General features: G+C 47.6%; 1 protein-coding gene across 2 annotated transcripts in view; it reads left to right on the top strand.

Annotated features, from left to right (window-relative positions):
* The window catches only part of LOC149464506 (NXPE family member 2-like), a 95,103-nt gene extending 74,564 nt beyond the window's left edge, over positions 1 to 20,539 (top strand). For both annotated transcript variants that reach the window (XM_089674478.1, XM_089674479.1), the window contains one exon: positions 19,556 to 20,539. In XM_089674478.1, the coding sequence (XP_089530604.1) occupies positions 19,556 to 20,091 (536 nt within the window). In that variant the 3' untranslated portion in view covers positions 20,092 to 20,539. The remainder of the gene's footprint in view (positions 1 to 19,555) is intronic.
* The last annotated feature ends 467 nt before the right edge of the window (positions 20,540 to 21,006 follow it).

A 21,006-nucleotide genomic window follows, 5' to 3' on the forward strand; every position in this document is an offset into this window, starting at 1 on the left:
GCAGGGAGTCCCTCGCATTCCTTGGCACAAATGGCCCATAGCATGCTCGGTTGCTTGCGTAGCGACAGCCGAATAATAACCATCAGACAGAGGGATGACTTTTGGCTGTCCACCTTGTTGGACCCTCGCTACCGGTCCAAAATGGTGGCCTTTTTCACACCTGCTGAGAGGGAGGCCAAAATTACGTACTATAAAAACCACCTATGTAGTCAGTTGGTCTCTGCCTTTGTGCGCCAACGTCCATCCTCAGACACTGTGGGCCCTGTGCGCTCGCGTTCCGCTGGCATGGCAGCAGGGGAGGGGTGGGGTGGTAGGAGCAGTGGCAGCTCCACCAGCAGTGGCTGCCTCAGTCTGCAGTCGATGATGAGTAGCTTTCTTCACCAGCGCAGTGAGGAAACTACTAACCAGCCGCAGCAGCAGCAGCAGCATCAGGTGGACCTGGAGCAGGAGCTCAAACAACAGGCTTGGGCCTACTTGGACAGCACCCTGCCAACCGAGGTAGACAATCCCCTTGACTACTGGGCAACGAAACTTGACCTTTGGCCCCAACTAGCTGAATTTGCCCTTGAAAGGCTGTCATGCCCGGCCAGTAGCGTGGCATCGGAGCGCGTGTTTAGTGCGGCAGGAGGTATTGTAACTCCGCGGAGGACACGACTGTCCACCCAAAGTGTGGAGAGACTCACGTTTGTGAAAATGAATCAGGCGTGGATTAGTCTGGATTTCAAACCACCAGTTCCTGACACAACTGACTAAATCCGCCATGAATCATGCCTCAAACATGTGCCACTTTCAGGTCTCCTCACACTGCTGGTGTGTTTAATTTTTTGACATAGGGTGCTGGCAGATTACGGGCCTCCTATAGCTGCTGCCAGGCCCCTAATCTGCCATAGGCCCCTATATACCGCCTCCTCATGCTGCTGCTAGGTCCAGAGTCTCTCATGGGTCCCTGTACGGCCTCCCATTGCTGCTGTCTCCATCGCCACACTCTGCTGCCATGTGCCACTTTCAGGTCTCTTCACACTGCTGGTGTGCTAAATTTTTTGACATAGGGTGCAGGCAGATTACGGGCCTCACATAGCTGCTGCCAGGCCCCTAATCTGCCATGGGCCCCTATAAACCGCCTCCTCATGCTGCTGCCAAGTCTAGAGTCTCTCATGGGTCCCTGTACGGCCTCCCATTGCTGCTGTCTCCATCGCCACACTCTGCTGCCATGTGCCACTTTCAGGTCTCTTCACACTGCTGGTGTGTTAAATTTTTTGACATAGGGTGCAGGCAGATTACGGGCCTCACATAGCTGCTGCCAGGCCCCTAATCTGCCATGGGCCCCTATATACCGCCTCCTCATGCTGCTGCCAAGTCCAGAGTCTCTCATGGGTCCCTGTACGGCCTCCCATTGCTGCTGTCTCCATCGCCACACTCTGCTGCCATGTGCCACTTTCAGGTCTCTTCACACTGCTGGTGTGTTAAATTTTTTGACATAGGGTGCAGGCAGATTACGGGCCTCACATAGCTGCTGCCAGGCCCCTAATCTGCCATGGGCCCCTATATACCGCCTCCTCATGCTGCTGCCAAGTCTAGAGTCTCTCATGGGTCCCTGTACGGCCTCCCATTGCTGCTGTCTCCATCGCCACACTCTGCTGCCATGTGCCACTTTCAGGTCTCTTCACACTGCTGGTGTGTTAAATTTTTTGACATAGGGTGCAGGCAGATTACGGGCCTCACATAGCTGCTGCCAGGCCCCTAATCTGCCATGGGCCCCTATATACCGCCTCCTCATGCTGCTGCCAAGTCTAGAGTCTCTCATGGGTCCCTGTACGGCCTCCCATTGCTGCTGTCTCCATCGCCACACTCTGCTGCCATGTGCCACTTTCAGGTCTCTTCACACTGCTGGTGTGTTAAATTTTTTGACATAGGGTGCAGGCAGATTACGGGCCTCACATAGCTGCTGCCAGGCCCCTAATCTGCCATGGGCCCCTATATACCGCCTCCTCATGCTGCTGCCAAGTCCAGAGTCTCTCATGGGTCCCTGTACGGCCTCCCATTGCTGCTGTCTCCATCGCCACACTCTGCTGCCATGTGCCACTTTCAGGTCTCCTTCACACTGCTGGTGTGTTAAATTTTTTGACATAGGGTGCAGGCAGATTACGGGCCTCACATAGCTGCTGCCAGGCCCCTAATCTGCCATGGGCCCCTATAAACCGCCTCCTCATGCTGCTGCCAAGTCTAGAGTCTCTCATGGGTCCCTGTACGGCCTCCCATTGCTGCTGTCTCCATCGCCACACTCTGCTGCCATGTGCCACTTTCAGGTCTCTTCACACTGCTGGTGTGTTAAATTTTTTGACATAGGGTGCAGGCAGATTACGGGCCTCACATAGCTGCTGCCAGGCCCCTAATCTGCCATGGGCCCCTATATACCGCCTCCTCATGCTGCTGCCAAGTCCAGAGTCTCTCATGGGTCCCTGTACGGCCTCCCATTGCTGCTGTCTCCATCGCCACACTCTGCTGCCATGTGCCACTTTCAGGTCTCCTTCACACTGCTGGTGTGTTAAATTTTTTGACATAGGGTGCAGGCAGATTACGGGCCTCACATAGCTGCTGCCAGGCCCCTAATCTGCCATGGGCCCCTATAAACCGCCTCCTCATGCTGCTGCCAAGTCTAGAGTCTCTCATGGGTCCCTGTACGGCCTCCCATTGCTGCTGTCTCCATCGCCACACTCTGCTGCCATGTGCCACTTTCAGGTCTCTTCACACTGCTGGTGTGTTAAATTTTTTGACATAGGGTGCTGCAAGATAACGGGCCTCACATAGCTGCTGCCAGGCCCCTAATCTGCCATGGGCCCCTATATACCGCCTCCTCATGCTGCTGCCAAGTCCAGAGTCTCTCATGGGTCCCTGTACGGCCTCCCATTGCTGCTGTCTCCATCGCCACACTCTGCTGCCATGTGCCACTTTCAGGTCTCTTCACACTGCTGGTGTGTTAAATTTTTTGACATAGGGTGCAGGCAGATTACGGGCCTCACATAGCTGCTGCCAGGCCCCTAATCTGCCATGGGCCCCTATATACCGCCTCCTCATGCTGCTGCCAAGTCTAGAGTCTCTCATGGGTCCCTGTACGGCCTCCCATTGCTGCTGTCTCCATCGCCACACTCTGCTGCCATGTGCCACTTTCAGGTCTCTTCACACTGCTGGTGTGTTAAATTTTTTGACATAGGGTGCAGGCAGATTACGGGCCTCACATAGCTGCTGCCAGGCCCCTAATCTGCCATGGGCCCCTATATACCGCCTCCTCATGCTGCTGCCAAGTCTAGAGTCTCTCATGGGTCCCTGTACGGCCTCCCATTGCTGCTGTCTCCATCGCCACACTCTGCTGCCATGTGCCACTTTCAGGTCTCTTCACACTGCTGGTGTGTTAAATTTTTTGACATAGGGTGCAGGCAGATTACGGGCCTCACATAGCTGCTGCCAGGCCCCTAATCTGCCATGGGCCCCTATAAACCGCCTCCTCATGCTGCTGCCAAGTCTAGAGTCTCTCATGGGTCCCTGTACGGCCTCCCATTGCTGCTGTCTCCATCGCCACACTCTGCTGCCATGTGCCACTTTCAGGTCTCTTCACACTGCTGGTGTGTTAAATTTTTTGACATAGGGTGCTGCAAGATAACGGGCCTCACATAGCTGCTGCCAGGCCCCTAATCTGCCATGGGCCCCTATATACCGCCTCCTCATGCTGCTGCCAAGTCCAGAGTCTCTCATGGGTCCCTGTACGGCCTCCCATTGCTGCTGTCTCCATCGCCACACTCTGCTGCCATGTGCCACTTTCAGGTCTCTTCACACTGCTGGTGTGTTAAATTTTTTGACATAGGGTGCAGGCAGATTACGGGCCTCACATAGCTGCTGCCAGGCCCCTAATCTGCCATGGGCCCCTATATACCGCCTCCTCATGCTGCTGCCAAGTCTAGAGTCTCTCATGGGTCCCTGTACGGCCTCCCATTGCTGCTGTCTCCATCGCCACACTCTGCTGCCATGTGCCACTTTCAGGTCTCTTCACACTGCTGGTGTGTTTAATTTTTTGACATAGGGTGCTGCAAGATAACGGGCCTCACATAGCTGCTGCCAGGCCCCTAATCTGCCATGGGCCCCTATATACCGCCTCCTCATGCTGCTGCCAAGTCCAGAGTCTCTCATGGGTCCCTGTACGGCCTCCCATTGCTGCTGTCTCCATCGCCACACTCTGCTGCCATGTGCCACTTTCAGGTCTCTTCACACTGCTGGTGTGTTAAATTTTTTGACATAGGGTGCAGGCAGATTACGGGCCTCACATAGCTGCTGCCAGGCCCCTAATCTGCCATGGGCCCCTATATACCGCCTCCTCATGCTGCTGCCAAGTCTAGAGTCTCTCATGGGTCCCTGTACGGCCTCCCATTGCTGCTGTCTCCATCGCCACACTCTGCTGCCATGTGCCACTTTCAGGTCTCTTCACACTGCTGGTGTGTTAAATTTTTTGACATAGGGTGCAGGCAGATTACGGGCCTCACATAGCTGCTGCCAGGCCCCTAATCTGCCATGGGCCCCTATATACCGCCTCCTCATGCTGCTGCCAAGTCTAGAGTCTCTCATGGGTCCCTGTACGGCCTCCCATTGCTGCTGTCTCCATCGCCACACTCTGCTGCCATGTGCCACTTTCAGGTCTCTTCACACTGCTGGTGTGTTAAATTTTTTGACATAGGGTGCAGGCAGATTACGGGCCTCACATAGCTGCTGCCAGGCCCCTAATCTGCCATGGGCCCCTATAAACCGCCTCCTCATGCTGCTGCCAAGTCTAGAGTCTCTCATGGGTCCCTGTACGGCCTCCCATTGCTGCTGTCTCCATCGCCACACTCTGCTGCCATGTGCCACTTTCAGGTCTCCTTCACACTGCTGGTGTGTTTAATTTTTTGACATAGGGTGCAGGCAGATTACGGGCCTCACATAGCTGCTGCCAGGCCCCTAATCTGCCATGGGCCCCTATAAACCGCCTCCTCATGCTGCTGCCAAGTCTAGAGTCTCTCATGGGTCCCTGTACGGCCTCCCATTGCTGCTGTCTCCATCGCCACACTCTGCTGCCATGTGCCACTTTCAGGTCTCTTCACACTGCTGGTGTGTTTAATTTTTTGACATAGGGTGCTGCAAGATAACGGGCCTCACATAGCTGCTGCCAGGCCCCTAATCTGCCATGGGCCCCTATATACCGCCTCCTCATGCTGCTGCCAAGTCCAGAGTCTCTCATGGGTCCCTGTACGGCCTCCCATTGCTGCTGTCTCCATCGCCACACTCTGCTGCCATGTGCCACTTTCAGGTCTCTTCACACTGCTGGTGTGTTAAATTTTTTGACATAGGGTGCAGGCAGATTACGGGCCTCACATAGCTGCTGCCAGGCCCCTAATCTGCCATGGGCCCCTATATACCGCCTCCTCATGCTGCTGCCAAGTCTAGAGTCTGTCATGGGTCCCTGTACGGCCTCCCATTGCTGCTGTCTCCATCGCCACACTCTGCCATGTGCCACTTTCAGGTCTCTTCACACTGCTGGTGTGTTTAATTTTTTGACATAGGGTGCAGGCAGATTACGGGCCTCACATAGCTGCTGCCAGGCCCCTAATCTGCCATGGGCCCCTATATACCGCCTCCTCATGCTGCTGCCAAGTCCAGAGTCTCTCATGGGTCCCTGTACGGCCTCCCATTGCTGCTGTCTCCATCGCCACACTCTGCTGCCATGTGCCACTTTCAGGTCTCTTCACACTGCTGGTGTGTTAAATTTTTTGACATAGGGTGCAGGCAGATTACGGGCCTCACATAGCTGCTGCCAGGCCCCTAATCTGCCATGGGCCCCTATATACCGCCTCCTCATGCTGCTGCCAAGTCCAGAGTCTCTCATGGGTCCCTGTACGGCCTCCCATTGCTGCTGTCTCCATCGCCACACTCTGCTGCCATGTGCCACTTTCAGGTCTCCTTCACACTGCTGGTGTGTTAAATTTTTTGACATAGGGTGCAGGCAGATTACGGGCCTCACATAGCTGCTGCCAGGCCCCTAATCTGCCATGGGCCCCTATAAACCGCCTCCTCATGCTGCTGCCAAGTCTAGAGTCTCTCATGGGTCCCTGTACGGCCTCCCATTGCTGCTGTCTCCATCGCCACACTCTGCTGCCATGTGCCACTTTCAGGTCTCTTCACACTGCTGGTGTGTTAAATTTTTTGACATAGGGTGCAGGCAGATTACGGGCCTCACATAGCTGCTGCCAGGCCCCTAATCTGCCATGGGCCCCTATATACCGCCTCCTCATGCTGCTGCCAAGTCTAGAGTCTCTCATGGGTCCCTGTACGGCCTCCCATTGCTGCTGTCTCCATCGCCACACTCTGCTGCCATGTGCCACTTTCAGGTCTCTTCACACTGCTGGTGTGTTAAATTTTTTGACATAGGGTGCAGGCAGATTACGGGCCTCACATAGCTGCTGCCAGGCCCCTAATCTGCCATGGGCCCCTATATACCGCCTCCTCATGCTGCTGCCAAGTCTAGAGTCTGTCATGGGTCCCTGTACGGCCTCCCATTGCTGCTGTCTCCATCGCCACACTCTGCCATGTGCCACTTTCAGGTCTCTTCACACTGCTGGTGTGTTTAATTTTTTGACATAGGGTGCAGGCAGATTACGGGCCTCACATAGCTGCTGCCAGGCCCCTAATCTGCCATGGGCCCCTATATACCGCCTCCTCATGCTGCTGCCAAGTCCAGAGTCTCTCATGGGTCCCTGTACGGCCTCCCATTGCTGCTGTCTCCATCGCCACACTCTGCTGCCATGTGCCACTTTCAGGTCTCTTCACACTGCTGGTGTGTTAAATTTTTTGACATAGGGTGCAGGCAGATTACGGGCCTCACATAGCTGCTGCCAGGCCCCTAATCTGCCATGGGCCCCTATATACCGCCTCCTCATGCTGCTGCCAAGTCCAGAGTCTCTCATGGGTCCCTGTACGGCCTCCCATTGCTGCTGTCTCCATCGCCACACTCTGCTGCCATGTGCCACTTTCAGGTCTCCTTCACACTGCTGGTGTGTTAAATTTTTTGACATAGGGTGCAGGCAGATTACGGGCCTCACATAGCTGCTGCCAGGCCCCTAATCTGCCATGGGCCCCTATAAACCGCCTCCTCATGCTGCTGCCAAGTCTAGAGTCTCTCATGGGTCCCTGTACGGCCTCCCATTGCTGCTGTCTCCATCGCCACACTCTGCTGCCATGTGCCACTTTCAGGTCTCTTCACACTGCTGGTGTGTTAAATTTTTTGACATAGGGTGCAGGCAGATTACGGGCCTCACATAGCTGCTGCCAGGCCCCTAATCTGCCATGGGCCCCTATATACCGCCTCCTCATGCTGCTGCCAAGTCTAGAGTCTCTCATGGGTCCCTGTACGGCCTCCCATTGCTGCTGTCTCCATCGCCACACTCTGCTGCCATGTGCCACTTTCAGGTCTCTTCACACTGCTGGTGTGTTAAATTTTTTGACATAGGGTGCTGGCAGATTACGGGCCTCCCATTGCTGCTGCCAGACATGTAATCTGCCATGGGCCCCCGTACCGACTCCTCATGCTGTGACGTTGCAACAAGGTGTAATTCAACCCTACATATGTTAGACCGCCTTTACGAACAGCTAAAGGCCATCACAGATTTCCTGATGTTAAAAGCGGATAAAGGTACTCCCTGTGTAACTTAGATGTCAGCCATTGTCAGCTCATGTGTGACACCTGCGCTTGCTCAGGCCCTTTGAGGAGGCCACGCTATTCGTGAGTCGGCAGGACTATGGGATGAATGAGGTCAAATCGGCCATGGGCCCCCGTACCGCCTGTTCACGCTGATGCTGGTCCCACAGTGTGACCTGGGTCCCTGTACGGCCTCCCATTGCTTCCACTCTGCCATGTACCTCTTTGAAATCTCCTCACACTCCTGCGGTTGTCCATTTTGTCATAGGTTGCTGGCAGATTAGCGGCCTTCCATAGGTGCCGCCAGGCCCCATATCGACCATGGGCCCCCGTACCTCCTGGTCACGCTGCTGCTGAGCCCACAGTGTGACCTGGGTCCCTGTACGGCCTCCCATTGCTTCCACTCTGCCATGTGCCACTTTGAAATCTCCTCACACTCCTGCGGTTGTCCATTTTGTCATAGGTTGCTGGCAGATTACAGGCCTTCCATAGGTGCCACCAAGCCCCATATCGGCCATGGGCCCCCGTACCGCCTGGTCACGCTGCTGCTGGGCCCACAGTGTGACCTGGGTCCCTGTACCGCCTCTCATTGCTCCCACTCTGCCATGTGCCACTTTCAGGTCTCCTCACGCTCCTGCTGGTTTCCATTTTGTCATAGGTTGCTGTATGGCCTCCCATTGCTGCTGCCTCCACCGCCACACTGTGGCTCCAAACACTGGTTTTGGCCCCGTGACTGGCCAAAGGAGTGAAGTGTGCAGTGATTCTAAGATCGACGGCACTCATCTGCATGTCATACTGACAGACAGTATTATTTCTCTTCCCCAGCAGACTCCAAGGGCATTTAAATTAAAGGTACAGTGTTCTGCACTAATATTAAGTCTCTCTGAAGCCTAGAAACACCCTTTTTTAAGTTAAATTCACAGCGAATTTATTCGACTCGAATCGAATATTGTCCACGAATTCGCCGAATCAGTCGAATCGAATTTTTCATTTCTTCGCTCATCTCTAATCATCACCTTTCCCAACTATTAGTATATCGTCTGCTATTATTTTTACTCCAGACAGTCCTTCCAAAGCTTGCATCAATTTTTGTTGGAACACTTCTGGAGTTGGGCTTACTCCCATTGGCATTCTAAGCCACTTATAGCGTCCAAATGGGGAAGAAAATGCTGTTAATAAACTTGATTCTTTATCCAGTTCCACGTGCCAGAACCCATTTTTCACATCACATACCGAAAATATTTTAGCCTTTGATAGATCTGGTAGAATATCTTCTATTGTTGGCATTGGATAGTGATTTCTTTTAAGGGCCTTGTTCAGTGGCTTAGGATCAATGCATATTCTTAACTTGCCTGATGGTTTTTTCACTATCACCAAACTGCTTATCCAGTCTGTGCTTTCCTGTACTGGTGCTATCATACCTCTGCTGTGCAAATCCTGCAGTTCCTCTTTAAGCGGTTGCATTAAGGCTACAGGTACTCTTCTTGTAGGCAGTCTGGTAGGCTGTATTGTGTGATCAATTTCTAGTTTGTATTTACCTTCCAGGCACCCATCACCTTCAAATAAATCAGCATACTCTGTTTTTATGTGGTGAAAATCCAAAATGTATTCTGCCTTTTGTGTAGGATTTTGAGTATTGTCAGAAACTTCCAGAGCCATGATGTTATGGGACTGCACCTTTATTAAGTCCATAGCCTGAACTGCTTTAACTCCCAGCAAAGGAATGTGATCGTCCTCCTGCAACACAGTAAACTCCACTCTGTAGCTCTTTCTGTTACGTGGATTTCTTAATTTTAGCTTGCATGTTCCCATGGGTTTCACAACACTTTTGTTGTACATGACCAGTACCTTATCAGTGGGCTCAATGGGAACCTGTTTGTTAAGCAGAGTAAATGGAATGACATTGCAACTTGCTCCACAATCCAGCTGAAATCTTATGGGCTGTTCATCCACCATAAATATGGCAAAGAGTTGCTTTGCATCATTGGCTACTGGCTGTTTGACTACATTGACGTTCTCTGTTGCAGACTGCAGCTGCAGCCATGTGATGCCCTCTGTGCTGTCCTCGTCTGTGTCCTGGGTCACTGTGTGGACTTGTCTGTACTGTTTGCTGGTTTTGAATCTGCACACAGCTGAAAAGTGGTTCATCTTGCCACAAGTCCTGCAGGACTCCCCATACGCTGGACATTTCTCTTTGTCTCTTTCATGTCTTTTGCCACAGTATTTACACTGGACTGAGCTCACAGGGAGCCTGGACCTTGCTCTGCCTTTCACAGATACTGCATGTACTGAGGCATCACTGGTGCCCTCCATCATCTTCAGCCTTTTTTTAGACAGCTCTGCAGCCCTGCAGATTTGTATACATTTCTCCAGCGCCAGCTCTTCCTCCCTCAGTAATCTTTCTCTGAGGTGAGAGTCTCTGATGCCACACACTATCCTGTCTCGGATAAGGGAGTCCCTGATGTCCCCAAATCCACAGGTTGCAGCCAGTCTCCTCAGCTCTGTCACATATCTGTCCACACTGTCCCCAATCTCCTGATTCCTTGAGAAGAACTTGTATCTCTCCACCGTCTCATTCTTTTTGGGGTCACAGTGCTTATCAAATGCTTGCAGTATGTCTGTCAGTGCCATGCTGTCTGTGAGCAGGGTCTCGGCTAGTTCTCTGCCTTTTTCCCCAATCAAGTAATAAAACAGCTTTACTTCCCTCTGCTCATCTCTGGGTGCCACTGTCAGGTCCACATACAGAGTAAACTCTTCCTTCCAGTGTCTCCATGTCTGTGAGAGATTGGAAGAAGTGACATCCAGTCTCTGAGGGGGTTTCAGGCCACTCTCCATAGTGCAGTCTGATAGGGACTCTGTACTTACAGTTGCTGATTCTCTGTACAGTTCCAGTGTCACACAATCTGTATTTGTAGACAGAAGACTTGCTATTCAGAGGTTCAGTGCCCAGCTGCCACCATGTTCTGTTAGTAGATCCTGCTCAGATGCTCACACACTGTAGTTAACAGGAGACATTTTATTAGGTGCTTCTAGCTGCCATTATACATGTGTCTGCCCTAGAACTACAACCAAAGAGAGGCAATAACACAGTTGTACCAGTATCTAAGTAGTGAGACCCCTAGAGGCCATACACAGCATATAACATATTGCTACAACAACTTTATCTCACTGTCCAGATGGCTGTCCAAAAAGCTTCTCCATTACTTATGCCTTACTTTCTGTAGAGCCTTTAGGTCATGACACAGGAAGGAGTTGACCAGCTGACCTCATTCGAACACCCCCTGCATCATCTACCCTCCTACCTCCCACCCACTTCCAGGTACATGAATATTAAATGAACAGTAATCACTGCTGGATTACTTACAGGCAGCGGAAGGGGTCCCTTCCCACCCCTGCCGCCTCCTTTACCAGGCTCTCCTGTGCAATCGGGGAGCCCATTAAGGATGTGGCCAGCAGAATCATGTTCTTGAGTCACAGTGGCATGAATGGATGTAGTTTCTCCCACTGTGTGATGTCAGAAACCGGAAGCGACAAAGATTTCATCACTTTTTCAGGCTCAAGTAAACAAGCCATTACCAGCTTTAACGTGCATCAGATCACACTGATTTTGGTGTGATCAGATGCCTTGAAGGCCAGAGGAGAAATCTGGGGTCTAATAGACCTCAGAACTCTCCAAAAAGAGGACCTGGCATGCTTTATTGTTATCACTAGGGATCTTTACATTCCTTGTGATAGCAATAAAAGTGCAGTCCTGAACGCATACGTAAATGGCGATTGCACCACACGAGGTGTTGCTGCAAACATCAGAGCAATAATGCAAGTGACACAACTCCTCTGTAACTCTAAACTGGTAAGCTGCAAAGGCTTTTAACCTCCCTAGCAGTATTCCTGAGTGTAGCTCGGGGTAAAATGTCAGTACCAAAAGCGGTAACCCCGAGCTACACTCGGGCTTACCATGCGGCGCTGCATAGGGAGTCCCTGCAGAGCTTACCTTGTCCTTCAATCCCGCGATGTGTCCCCTGCAGTGTCCCCGGCCATCTCCTCCGGCTGATGCCGGCATCCGGCTTCTGTGTTCCGGTCCCTGTGACGTCGGGACATACGGGTGCCGCCGGCAGCGGGAAATTTGAAAATTTAAAAAAAATGTCATTTTTTTCAAAACGAATTTTACATAGTAAAACATTACTGTATCAAACCATTTCACATACATTTTGTCCCGAGTGCTTTGTCCTGTCCCCTGTCTGCTTTTTGACTGTTCTTTCTGCCTGGAAACTTAGAAAAGTCCATGGCGTCCAAAAAATGTCCCTTTAGGTCAAAAGCGGGTTTAGATCAGCTAGAGAACAACGATAGTAAATCAGAACCACTTGCAGAATTGAGTGATGATTCGTGGAGAAATTCGTCATCAGACACTGAAAACAATTTTGTGACTTTGCTCAGTGATGTGCGAACTTGGCGCTCTATTTCAAATTTCAGTGTTTTTGGTTTGATTATATTATTGAATTAAATGTATTATTATTATATTATTATTTTTTATGATTATGTATTAAATTATAATTTATGATTTTGTGTTTCAAATTTTATCATACCCGGGATGTTTAATAGACACTAGTTCATACAGATTTCAGTGAGTTATTTCTAAATATTACAGCCTACAATAAAAAAACGACATATTTCCATGTAAAATAATGGTACCGCTTTCAGCACAAAAAATCTGAAATAATCATACCGCTAGGGAGGTTAAAGAGTCAAATGAACAAACGAAACCAGCACTCAGATCTTCATGCAGACTAAGATAACTGAAACTGTCATTCGTAGAGATGCAGCCCTTAAAGATTGGGGAATCTTAATACTGGTGAACAAAAGAAAAACAGGGCGCACTCTCTTCGTGCATTAACATAGTAAACCAAGAATTTATTATAAAGCATAAAAATGCATACTCACAAACCAAACGGGGAAAAAAACAGAAGAGAAGAGCTCTGATGAAGGGAGTTCATCTCCCGAAACGCGTTAGCTTACCTCACTAAGGGTCTATCGTCACTTTGGACTGTCATTATGGACTCTTCTTGTCTGTTTTTACCCCCCTTTGGTTTGTGAGTATACATTTTTATGCTTTATAATAAATTCTTGGTTTACTACATTAATGCACAAAGAGAGTATTCCCTGTTTTGCTATTGTTTACTTTTTAGTCGCCTATGGAGATTTTTGGGTACTGTAGTTTGGCGCCGTTCCATGGGCGTACACAATTTTAAAGCGTGACATGTTTGGTATCTATTTACTTAACATCAACATAACATCTGTTACATTTTACAGAAAGAAATTGGGTTTTTGTGCATTAAAATCCATTAAAGTGTATTTTTTCCAAAAGATTTGCATTTGAAAAACCACAAATACCAGGTGACATAAAAATATGCAACACCTGCCATTTTATTCTCTAGGGCCTCCGCAAATATATATATATATATATATATATATATATATATATATATATATATATATATGAAATAACTATAAGTCAGCACACAAAAACACATAACACATAATATCCCTTAAAGTCGTATCATTATCCTTCCCCTGAAGTACCAGTATACAATATATCAACCGACTTAAATGAACAAACTCAAAGTCCCAAAAGTAAAATGTCCAAAATTTCAAATAAAAACCCAAAAATGTCCAACGTGATATCCAAATCTTGATGGATAAGTGCTCACTACTCCAAAATGAAGATGAAGATAAAACTCAGACGTTCTTCATATACCTAAAAAAAAAACAAAATCTAGACATAGTGTATTATCTTAAGTACCACAAGTATAGTGCCACACGTGCAGCGTGCAAAACACTATAGTGTCACAGCATTCGTGAAAAAGATACTCAATAGATATCACTGCAAACTATATAAAAAATGCATAATTACCCTAAATCAAAAAAATATCAGCATGTGATCAACCAGTGTGCATGGAAAATCCTCAAACTGGCATCCTCTTGTTCCTTTGGACCTCACAAACAGACCAGGAATCAGTACGTGAAAAAATGGTATATAAATTTTATTGTAGCCACTTACATTAAAATCTGGTAAAACCGGCTTCCTGCTCCTAGCGACAAATGAGTAACCCCATTGTGGTATCAAATGGTCTCCCGATCACCGGGGAGTCACACCGTCACACTCCTGACCACCACTGTCACTTCAGCTCTGGGGGAGCGCCAGGAGTACACTGCGAGTCCCAGGAACGCCAAACACAAGCGCTCCAGAATCCAAAATGGCTGCCGCGGCACTTCCGGGAACGTCAATACGTCACGTGCCCTGGATGCGTTTCGTCACTTCCGGACTTTGTCAACAAGGATCACCTGCCATTTTATTTTCTAGGGCCTCTGCAAATATATATATATATATATATATATATATATATATATATATATGTTTGGAGGTTTGAAGACGTTTTCTAGCAAAAAAAATGCTTACATGTAGGAGAGGAATTCGACCAGGACTGAAAGTGGTTAAAATTACCTGTAAAACTTAACCTTTCCATAACACCAGGAAATGCGAAGCCTTGCCCTAGCCTAATTTGTTGATAGTGTTGGATAGAGGGGGGAAGAGGTTTTTTTTGTCGTGTTTTTAATTTAAAAAAAAATAAAAAATTACATTAAAAAAAATGTTCTCCGATTTACTTTCAGCCTTTAGCGTGTTGTGCATAACTGGACACTAAATCCAGGTTAGGACGATCCCTGGAACAATTTTGTTCAGAAAATGTCTCCAGTTCATGGGATAATTAGTAGCAGTTAGTCAAATTTAAATGGTCTTGTTTTTAATGTTGAAAGTGTTTTATTACTCATCTGGCTTCAAATAAGAGTAGGGAACATATCCCAGCATTTATACCAATATGGGCAACTCAACCACCATGGTTAAATGAAATGTGTCAATGCATATGCTGATTGTCCAAGAACATGATTGGGGGTGTGAAAGAAAAACACCATGCTCTAATTTAAATTATGTTAATTAGAACGTGGTGTTTTCACAAAGTCACACTACTGTGATGAGTGGTGAAATGTCTTCATTACCATACAATTGGATGTAATTTACAGTTTAGTAGCTAGAAATTGCAAACCTCATTATTTTTGACAGATAAGATCAGTTGAACCCCCCCTCCCATCTCTAAAGTTAAAAATTCTGTTAATTTTTTTTAAGCCTGATACTCATGACCCATGACCCACACTCTTCAGATCCAGTTAGATGGTCTTAGCAACTTTCTCGTTACCTGGTAGTCCTCGTGTACCCACCCATGGTTCACCCTTTGCATGGTCTGGCTGGAAAAATGTTGGTTCACTCAAAGACCATTAGAGAGTAAGTCATGCCCAGCATACATATCCCCTGGCTGAGCATCTCCCAATCTCCACTCCAGTCCCTACCACAGGCAGGGTTAGGGTTAAGGGCAGTGAGAGTACCTTTTCATCCTTAATTTTGGATGCCAGAATTAATTCATGCCTTTGTAACATCCATATTTGATTACTGCAATTCCCTCTACTATAATCTCCTTGGAAAGGAATTACATTGTTTGCAGCTGGTACAGAATATAGCAACTAGGCTACTCGCCCACCAACCCCATCGCCGCCACAGAACCCCAAATTGTTGGCTTCTTACTGACTTCCAATTGAATGGAGGATATTTTTAAAAATTGTCCTGTTTACTTATAAATCCCCAAATAACATGGGCCTGCCTGACATACCTTCTGGTTATCCATACTCTCCCAGGCTCTCTTTTCTTCTAAGAGAAAGGAAAATTATATGTGACCAGAATCTTAACTAGACATGCACCAGGGGCGGACTGACCATTTGGAAACTCGGGCACTGCCCGAGGGCCCGGGGTCAGTAGGGGGCCCCATGAGATGCCCCTGGTACCTTTTTCATAGGCTTTTTGGAGTTTGGGCAAGGACACAGGGGCCCCATAATCCATATTGCCCGGGGGCCCCATGAGTTGTCAGTCCGCCCCTGACATGCACCAATACCATTTTTTACCGGGGAGTACAGATACTTTCATTCAAATACTCACCGATACCAAGTACCGATACCTTTGCGGCAGGATTGGGAGCCTATACAAAATGAATGGGCTCAAATGTAATTTGAACAGGAATGCTGTGCGATTCTTGTCTGAATCCCATGCGGTTTCCAGCACAGCTCCTGTGTGAACTACAGGAGCTGTGGTCCTGAGTTCACACAGGAGCTGTGGTCCTGAGTTCACACAGGAGCTGTGGTCCTGAGTTCACACAGGAGCTGTGGTCCTGAGTTCACACAGGAGCAGTGCGGGAAACCTCCCTGCATGAAGGGTTCCACCAGCTCTGGCCCACAATCCAACTGTGCTCTCCTGCCTCTCCCATGGCTCTTTCCATCCAGCCTCCAGTGGCCCTCTTCCCCCAGCCTCCAGCAGTTCCAGCCATCCACTGGACCCTTCCCGATCCCCCTTGGTCCTGCTGCACCAGATTGCCGATCCCCTACTGTCACACAACGAAAATCTGCTTCACAGGTCAGAAGGTTTCAACCCCCCCCCAGTCTTCTCTCTTCTCCTTGCAGTGCTGACTGTATGGGCTACACGGCTTCTGATTGGACAGCACCGTCCATTTTAGCCCATTTTGTATTGGCTCAATTAACACCATAAAGGTATTGGTTTTGATATCGGGAGCATTTGCAGTGTTATCCATTGTCCAGGATGCATCCCCTATGGATGGTTTTGAAAGCGGAACAAAGACATATCTCTTCTGCAAGGCTTATAGCCACACCTGACAAATCAGTCCCTTCAAAGGTCCCAACACCACTTTGAATTCCAAGGGAGAAAAGTGCTAAAGAATTATTGTTATAGTATATCAATATTATTATTATTATCGTGACAGTGATAGACAACGACCACAGGTAGACAACACTGTCTTTGTTCTCTCTGCAGACCAGTCCACAGACATGTATTTTAAAGTGACCTTATCAGCATAGGATCACTTGTATAGAATTACATACCTACTAAAGAAGAGTCACCATACTTACCATTCCGGTGGCATGTTGGGGACTGTCGCTGCTAGTATTTCACTGGTCAGGAGGGTCGAACACCTATTTCCTCCACCACACACTGTGGTTCCTTCTGCCTAGAGGCGGACTGACCATTTGGAAACTCGGGCACTGCCCAAGGGCCTGGGGTCAATAGGGGGCCCCATGAGATGCCCCTGGTACCTTTTTCATAGGCTTTTTTGAGTTTGGTCCAGGACACAGGGGCCTCATGATCCCCTATTGCCTGGGGGCCCCATGAATTGCTAGTCCATCCCTGCTTCTGCCATCTTTGTATTACTGTAGTGAATGTGATATAGAAGCTTGCAGGAGACAGGACAGCAGGTATGCCACACACCCGGATGTGTGGAATACTTGGCATGCCACGGTTCCACAAACAGCCACCAGAAAGGTAAGTATAGTGAATTTTCTTTTTCTTTTGGCCTGCACTCTGATGGTAATGCTATTCTGAGTCATCTACATAAACAAACATATGCACAGAACTGGTTCAATATGTATGGTAATCCCAAGGTTTACTTTGCTTCCAACATTTTCTCAACTATTTTCTTTTCATTTGTCCTTTTATGGTTGTGTGTAATAACCTACAGACTGGTTACAAGTGACCTTAGTTCCCAGACTAAAGAAAACATTTAGTCATCGTGACAAAGTGTCACAGATCTGGAATTCTGGAGAGTGAGTTTCAAAATTCCTTATTTTTATGCTTGTTTCGGGAATCATAGAGTGTGAAAAACAAATTATTGGTATAACAGCCAGAAAGTAAGTATTCGTAAAAATAGAGGGAAGCAAAAGCAACCTATACAGCTTCCTTGTGGCAGGTGTACTTTAAAGCATATCTAAAGCCAAGAACAAAAATGTAGCATATTGGAGCTTACCAACAAGGGATAAGTTTGGGTTTGGTCCAAACTGGGAAGTTAGCTGGTTGAGCTGGGCCAATGAGCCACCGATGGGGAATTCCTGCCTGGCAGCTGCATGTATACAGAGGGGCAGAGATGCTCTTAACATCATTGACCTAATTTGGCAACATGGCCGTATTAGTTCAATGACATTGGCCGAATTTGGGCAAGTACCCATATTAGGTTAACCTCTCACTGGCCGTGTGCATATATGTGGTCTCTTGGTGGGCTTAGTTATGCCGAGAGTGCATGCCCTGGACGCTCCCAGCATGGTGGCTAACAAAAAGCTCCCACTCTCTACTTGCGATCTGGAGCTTTCCGATCCTGTGACCACTATGACAGCAAATCATGGTGGTAACATGATCAGAAACCCTGCTCCGCCTCCCGGCATCAAAAGCCTCTCAAGGGGCTGGGAGACGCTGGCGTTAAGGGGTTAATGATGTCCTGGCTTCCCCATTCCTTTGTGTATATCAACTGAGGGGTAGGGAATCTCCCATCCACAGTTCATCGACCCAACAATGACTGCTAACTTCTGGGATTGGGCTGAAACCCATGCTCAACATTACTCCTGAGAAATGATGGTTGGGAGACCTTTTGTATTTACTGAGTGCCAAGAGACAACTTTGAGTCTGTCTGGGGCTGCTGATGCCACATCCAAGATGGCGGCACCCAGCAGCAATCTTAGACCTGATCAATATCTTAATATCATCAAAAATGCCAGGGAGAATAAATGCACCAAACAAGATTACTCATTTGCAGGGGCGGACTGACAACTCATGGGGCCCCCGGGCAATAGGGGATCATGGGGCCCCTGTGTCCTTGCCCAAACTCAAAAAAGCCTATGAAAAAGGTACCAGGGGCATCTCATGGGGCCCCCTACTGACACAGGGCCCTCGGGCAGTGCCCCGGTTTCCAAATGGTCAGTCCGCCCCTGCTCATTTGTCCATTGAAGGAAACAGCCTGGCAAGGAATCTTACTGTAGGGTTAAAGTGTTACTAAACCCACAACAGTAAAATCAGTTTGTATATGCAGTAAAGTATGCTTGTTATATTCACTGTGGAACCTAAGGGGTAATACTCTGGATTGTTTAAAAATGCTGTTTGATCCTGTCTCCTCTGATCCTCCCCTTCTTCCAGTGTCCCCCTCTTATCTCCTGATAAGACATATAGTGTGGAGTCACTCTGCACATGCTCAGTTTGGTGTGTATTGCTGGGGAATTTTTTTTTCTTGAGAGAGTGCATGTGATCAGCACAGGGCCAATCAGCACTGTCCAAATATAGATGGGGGGTTCTGCATCCTCCTAGAGCAAATGAAAACTCATCCTACAAGCTTTAACATGTGCTCGGCTGGACACTGATAGAAGTCAGAAGACTGCTCTGACTGCTGATGAAAAAAGGTATTTAGCAGTTTATATTTACTAAAATAATTGCATTTCCATGCTCTGTGTACTGTGGGAGACCAGATATAGTGAATGCAGGGTCATGGGTTTAGTAACACTTTAAAGCACCATCTTCAGGAAGAGCAGGTAGCACTACAACCCTGGTCAAGATTTATAGTTGGTCTGTGTCCTTCAATGAACTCAGAGGAGGAGATTTTACATTGAGTACAAAAAAAAATCATTATTTTGACATATTCTTATGGGAAGATTGTTGCTGATATTAATATTTTGGGGACAGGATCAGGGGCGGACTGACAACTCATGGGTCCCCCGGGCAATAGGGGATCATGGGGCCCCTGTGTCCTTGCCCAAACTCAAAAAAGCCTATGAAAAAGGTACCAGGGACATCTCATGGGGCCCCCTACTGACCCTGGGCCCTACTGCCCGAGTTTCCAAATGGTCAGTCCGCCCCTGGACAGGATCTCGTTGAATATAAACTGAAATAACTATTATTTTTTTGTTGAATAATAGGATTCAGGAATTTCAACCTGCACCGTGAGGGACTACCATCTCAACTTTTTGCAGCAGACGAGAATAAGAACATTCAATTGCACTGGAAAAAGCACAGTCATCCATTTGTCGCAAGTCACTTTTACACAGTCAAAGATGACGCCTACATGAGTCAGGAGATAGACCGCTTGGCTGGAGGTCCACACTATGTCCTCGTCATTTGTCTTGGACAGCACTTCCGACCCTTCCCCATCCTTCTCTTCATCAGAAGAGTTCTCAATGTCCACAGAGCCATACAACGCCTCTTCTTGCGCAGTCCAGACACAAAGGTTATTATTAAAGCAGAGAACACCAGAGAACTCAGTTCAGATGCCGAGAGGCTCAGTGACTTCCATGGTTATATCCAGAATTTGATAGTGAAGGACATTTTTAGTGACCTTCGTGTGGCTGTGGTTGATGCCTGGGATATGAGCATTGCTTACAATACTAACAATGTACATCTACCAGAACATGTAATCAGGAACCAGATACGTATGTTTTTGACATTTATTTGTTAAATCAGCTTAAAGAAAACTGTATCTTTAACCACTTCAACACTTTCACCCCCTTCCTGTCCAGGCCAATTTTCAGCTTTCAGTGCTATCACACTTCGAATGACAATTGTGTGGTCATGCAACACTATACCCATATTGATTTATCAATTTTTTTTATTATTATTATTATACAGTATTTATATAGCGCCAAAAGGTTTGCTTAGCGCTGTACATTATAGTGGGGGGCAGTACATGAGACAATACAGTAACAAGACAATACACGAGGGGTTCGAGGGCCCTGCTCTTTCGAACTTACAATCTTTTTGAGACAGATAAAACTTTATTTTGGTGGTATTTATTCACCACTGGGATTTTTTTTTTTTTGCTATATAAATGAAAAAGTCCAAACATTTTCAAAAAAAAAAGTGTTTTTCTTATAAAATGTTGCAAATAAATAATCTTTCTTCATAAATCTTGGCCAAAATGTATTCAGTAATCTTTTTAATAAAAAAATTAAATAACCCAAATTAGTTTATAACAAAAAATGTTTCAAAACATTTTTTATATTTTTATTTTATATATTATTATTTATGTTTTTATTAACATACTGTCACCCTAGCAGTACAGTGTCATCATAGCGACACTGTACTACTTGTGGGGGGTGATGAAGATTTTTTTTTTTGTACACGGATTGCTTTTGTATCCATAAAGGCTGGAAAAGCAATCATTTCTCCTTCTCTCTGGTTGCATTTTTGCAGCCATTGAGAAATACTGTGTGAGCTGTGATTGGTCACAGCTTGTTACATGGTACAAGGCTGTTGTGAATAGCCTTGTACCATGTGACCTCTGTGATCATTCACAGATTTCACACGTAGTAAGCAATGATTTCAGGAAGTGGCATCTTGCTTACTACTATTCATGTGATCACTGATTGGCCAC

Source organism: Staurois parvus, unplaced genomic scaffold (assembly GCF_062004578.1).
Source record: "Staurois parvus isolate SC_StPar_1 unplaced genomic scaffold, SC_StPar_1.0 ptg000151l, whole genome shotgun sequence".
Lineage (NCBI taxonomy): Eukaryota > Metazoa > Chordata > Amphibia > Anura > Ranidae > Staurois > Staurois parvus.